At 39.1% G+C, this 5000-nt stretch overlaps 2 protein-coding genes across 2 annotated transcripts in view; both read right to left on the minus strand.

Moving 5' to 3' along the window:
- The window catches only part of LOC113825234 (cuticle protein AM1159-like), a 1751-nt gene extending 1310 nt beyond the window's left edge, over window positions 1–441 (minus strand). The window contains exon 1 of the mRNA XM_027378034.2: window positions 305–441. Coding sequence (XP_027233835.2) covers window positions 305–313 — 9 coding nt within the window. The 5' untranslated portion in view covers window positions 314–441. The remainder of the gene's footprint in view (window positions 1–304) is intronic.
- Window positions 442–3268: 2827 nt separating this feature from the next.
- Window positions 3269–4207, minus strand: LOC113825240 (cuticle protein AM1159-like). Its single transcript, XM_027378046.2, has 3 exons — window positions 4081–4207; window positions 3640–3839; window positions 3269–3540 (listed from the first exon to the last, which is right to left on the minus strand). Exons 1-3 carry the CDS (start codon window positions 4087–4089, stop codon window positions 3372–3374), a joined length of 378 nt encoding a protein of 125 aa, XP_027233847.1. The 5' UTR covers window positions 4090–4207; the 3' UTR covers window positions 3269–3371.
- Between the last annotated feature and the right edge of the window lie 793 nt (window positions 4208–5000).

The following is a 5000-nucleotide window of genomic DNA, read 5'->3' on the forward strand; positions in this document are numbered from 1 at the left end:
TACCGATTAAATCTTTCACAAATTCTATACTTTTGTGGAATTAACAATTAGTTTTTGGCGAACTTTGCAACCATAGAATTCCCCACAAATGTTATCAATTCCCATGGATATTCCCACAGACCAAGAGCGAAATTTGTTCCCCCAGAAAGTTTCACGTCAGGCCACATCTATGTGAAATTCATACGGTGGCAACACTGGTCTGAGTTTGTGAAGTAAATGTTCCATTCAGACTGCCTCTTGGCGCACCAACCCCGTCAAAGGTAACGCCAGCAATGACAAAGCAGGACGTGCATGCTGTACTCACCAGCTTCATGGTTGTTGTGTGCTGATGCTTATGTTGCAGCCGCCGTTTATATAGCCGCGAGAAGCTCAAGAAGGTTAAGGGAAGAGGGAAAGGGTTAAGCGTAGGAGACCCTCATGTCCGCTGTTCCCTCAGACGAGGAGGGAGGATTCGTATTCGTACACAACTCCATGTAGACCCGTGGTTTCTAAACGGGTAATGAAGGGAGGGATAAATTGATGAATAATAATGATTAGTAAAGTTATTAATCATAATAAAAATAGAATTAAATTTGATATAAAAATCACACATAAGCATTCTAATTTTTCTTTCTTCGAAACTGAAGATGAATGAGGTAGAGGTAAACACGACCTGCCTGTTGGGGGTAACGATGCCAAAACGTTTGAGAACCACAGATGTAGAGTAAGGGTGAGGAGTGTTGATTGTGATTTCAGAATAATGAGGTTGGATTAAAAGTATATTTGTGCTAAGGAGTGGTACATGAGTAGACTCATGGAGTGATTATTGTCTACTTTTGGGGTAGATTAAGAGTAGTGACTGGATAAAGGAAGATAATATAAATATTTATATAGTGTTTTCCTCTTACTGTGCAACCACTGAATGTTACCAACTAGAAATATTTTATTTGAATGCATGAACTATGCACATACTAAAACAAATAAAAGAAACAGTACGAAACTATTGTTAATTGAGAACATGAAATCAATATTTATGTATTACCTTACAGATTTTCTGCATTACGCATACAGAATATTTTAAAACATGAGAAAAGAATTGATGACGCTTTTTCATATGCCATCCCTTCAGGTATCTTTGTTACCCATCGTGATTTGTATGCAAACATTTCGCTGCTCGTCAACTATTTTTTACGAGCAGTTTACTGCTACTTGCCTATCTAGTTTTATATATAAAGAAAAAAAAACGGCAGATAAGGTTGACGTCTCAGAAATATGCACTTTTATCAAATCTCAAATAAATGTGTTCATTGGTATTCAGGCAATAATATAAACGGACAATGTTTTTGTCAGTTTAAAGAAGAGAGCTCACACTCATGCCCTAGGAATAATGTGCAGTGAAGCAGAATGCAGAATGGAGAATTCAGGAAAAATAACAACAATAATAATTAAAAATAAATAAATGAAAGTTAGAATAAAAGGAAATGAAACACAAAGATTTCACGCGTCCCACTGAAGCTTTAAAAACCTCGATTTAGCTGACGAAAATCATATAGAAAATTACATAAAATTGCCAGTTAAAAATGAGAAGAAATTAGTGATAAACTGTATCTTCACACTTTATGCATTTAAGGAAATTTCCCAAACTCAAAATAGGAAGGTACACCTAATTATAATGAAAGACATTTAAGAGTTTTGCCTAAGGGTAATGTAACACACCACGTGACTTTCTTTGGCAAAAGAAATATAATCCTTAGCCATATATGATGCGTCATGTGTACATAGATTCTAAACACAGACGCCCTACATGACATGGGATATTATCGTGCTAGACACTATGTTGCACATTCATAGCTTTACATGTTAGCACATTAAAGACATTTATTTGCATGAGGATTATAACCAATACTTCCGCACAGAATTTATGAAAGTTTACCTGTTGTTCATTCAGCTGACCGGCTACACATTTGATCATTTGTATTATTCACGTCGATGATTATACATTGTTTATATGTGTGTGTGTTTATGTGTGTACATATATATATATATATGTATATATGTGTGTGTACACACATTTTTCTTCTTTTTTTTTTTTTCTTTTTTTTTACCCCCCCTTAGAGAGAGGAACGGGTTTCGCGAGAGCCACCCGTTTATTGGTTACGAGTGAAGTCTAAAAGGATATCTTTATTCATGAACAAATGGACAACTGTTGTAATGGTGACGAAAGCTCCGTTTCTATTTTGGTGTTGACGAAGTTAGTGAACTCGTGGCCGAGAGATCTGCCTTTGTGGTGGTCATCATCCCCATCGACGTCCCGCAGCCCACGACATGAGTGGACGACACCCATCCCGATGATCCAAAGGGGGAGTCACCACTCCCGGAGCCGCGCCCGAGACGGCAGCCGGGCGCCGCCCGTCCAGGACCTACGAAGATCGCGATGTTCTCTGTAGTTGTCCTCTTCTCCTCCTGCCGGTGACGCGGCCGACGTTCTCACGCTGAGGTCAATACCAAACCCCCGCTGAATATTAGCTGGCGATTCCCAACTCGAAGAGAGGGGTTGAAGAAGGCGCAGAAGGTCCCGCTTCCGACGACGCCGACGAAAATGCAGCACCAGCCGGAATCCATGGAGAGCTAGAAGACGTCGTTCAGGGTCACACCTACGAAGAGTCAGCGCCACCCGAAGACACAGGTCTCCGCCAGGTTAGAGGACGATGACCTCCGGGAGTGACCCTCCTTCCGGCGACCGAAGACATATCCAAACAATCCGAAGGGAAGGAAATGATCGTCATCGACTCGGGCAGAAAAGGTCCGAAGAGCAGGCGACATACACCAGATTACCTAAACAGCTTATATCACGCTTGTGAGCTTGAACACAAAAAAACGCCGTTACCCATTCATTATTAACCATGCATCAACTGTGTAATTCAAAATTATTGCCTGACACCCCATTTCAGCAGGGTACTTACGCTGCTCCTGAAAGTGATATTTGTGTAGTTAAGACTATTAAGCTGTAGGTAATATCAATTTCAGCACTTTGGGTTTGAAAGTTAGAGATTTAGAGTTCAATAGCAGCTTCGGAAGTGGACGCCCATGATGCTGTTCATTTATAAGGTGACTGCCCATACGTGACCTTGAAAGAAAGTAGGCATTCTTCTTTCTTCCTTTATTGGGTTATTCTGTGTCGCATTTCATTGGGTTACAATGAAGTATTTTCATGTATACACATCCCGCCTTCTATTTTGAGAGGACTAAGACATGAACATTTTTAATTCGGAATACATAAATAAGTAGATTACATGTAATCTTTATTGAAACAATCAGTAACTCCAGACACTACACACGTATATACATATCAGAGAATGACGAAACGAAATGGTCGATGAGAGTGAGTGCATTTATTCAAAGGTGATTCCGCTCGCCCGTTGCTCCTCAGCAATGCGGAGCAGTTCGGGCACGTGGGCGGGCAGCGGCGGGGCGACGGGCAGGAGGTCGGACGACGGCTGGAAGCCGTTCTCGTCGGCGATGAAGCTCACTTCGGCGGTTGTTCCGTCGGGAAGGAGGAAGCTGCGGAAAGGGACGTTGCGGTTAGATTTTAAAGAGATCACAAACTGCAATTAAAAGAGTAGCAGAAATTTTAGTAATATACGAGACATGACAGATTACCTGTATGTTCCCTGCATGTTGCTCTGGCCCTCAGATCCAGGAGTGCCAGTGTTGGAGGAGCTGATGCCGTTGCTGGTCTGGAAAGTGTACTGGAAGTTTCCGTCGCCGTTGTCGGACCTCTCGTCCAAAATGGTCTCGGCCTCAGAATCGGGTTTCTGAGGGCGGGCGAGGGCGACGGCGGCCAGGCAGGCGAAGATGATCTGTGGGCGGAAACAGCTTTGCACTAAACGCATTTGCAAGATATTCAATCATCTTTCACATTTCTTTTATCTCCTTTCTTATTTTTACACACCTTTACACACACAAAAAAAAAAACATGCATGTAAAGTGTTCGAAGTAAAAGTGATAAAACTCAGTTCCACTCGGAGAGCTTTTAGGCACAGCAACCCCGTCAACGGCAACGCCGGCAATGACAAAGCAGGACGTGCATGGTGTACTCACCAGCTTCATGGTTGTTGTGTGCTGAAGCTGGTGGTTGCAGCTGCAGTTTATATAGCCGCGAGAGGCTCAGGAAGGTTAAGGGAAGAGGGAAAGGAGCGAAGCGTAGGCGGCATTGTTTACTTCAGTGTGACCTCAACTGAAGGGGATTTTTGTACAATCACGTGTGTGAGTGTTTGTGGGAAACAAGTGTTGACGAGTTTAGTTTATGAGTAGTTATCAAAATAGATGCGGTTGAGGGTCAGTTTTCAAGGTAGATGAGATTAGAGTAAAAATATATATATATATATATATATATATATATATATATATATATATATATATATATATTGTTACTGTCATTGTTTTTATCATTATCATTATTTTTATTATCACTTTTATCATCACCATCATTAACAATATGATGATTATTATTATTATTGTTGTCATTATCATTACTGTTATTATCATTATTATTATCATTATTATTTTTAGTACTGACATTCATATTATCATCATTACCATCATTATCACGATTACTATTTTGATCATCACCATCGTTACTATCTTTATTCTAATTATTATTATTGTCACTATCATCATCCTCTTTATATTTTATCATCACCATCATTGTTATTATTATTATTATTGGTATTGGTATTATTATTTTTGTTGTTATAATAATATTATTACCGTCATCATTATCATTGGTATCTTTATTATCATTATCATTATTATTGTCTTTTATCATTATCATTATTATCATCTTTTATCATTACTGTTATTATTATCACTATTACTGTTATTATTATCAATGTTATCAATAATGATGATAATAATATCACTATTGTTATCATTATTTTCAGTATCATTATTATCATTACCATTATTATCATCATCCCTATTATAATGATTATTATTATCATTGTTGCCATTATCATCGT

Source organism: Penaeus vannamei, chromosome 27, assembly GCF_042767895.1.
Source record: "Penaeus vannamei isolate JL-2024 chromosome 27, ASM4276789v1, whole genome shotgun sequence".
In the NCBI taxonomy this organism is placed as follows: Eukaryota; Metazoa; Arthropoda; class Malacostraca; order Decapoda; family Penaeidae; genus Penaeus; species Penaeus vannamei.

Excerpts from the sequence above, each read along its gene's own strand:
- LOC113825240 (XM_027378046.2), bottom strand. Across the intron at positions 3,541-3,639 it reads AACATGCAGGGAACATACAG|CTTCCTCCTTCCCGACGGAA; the intron begins GTAATCTGTCAT and ends CCCTTTCCGCAG.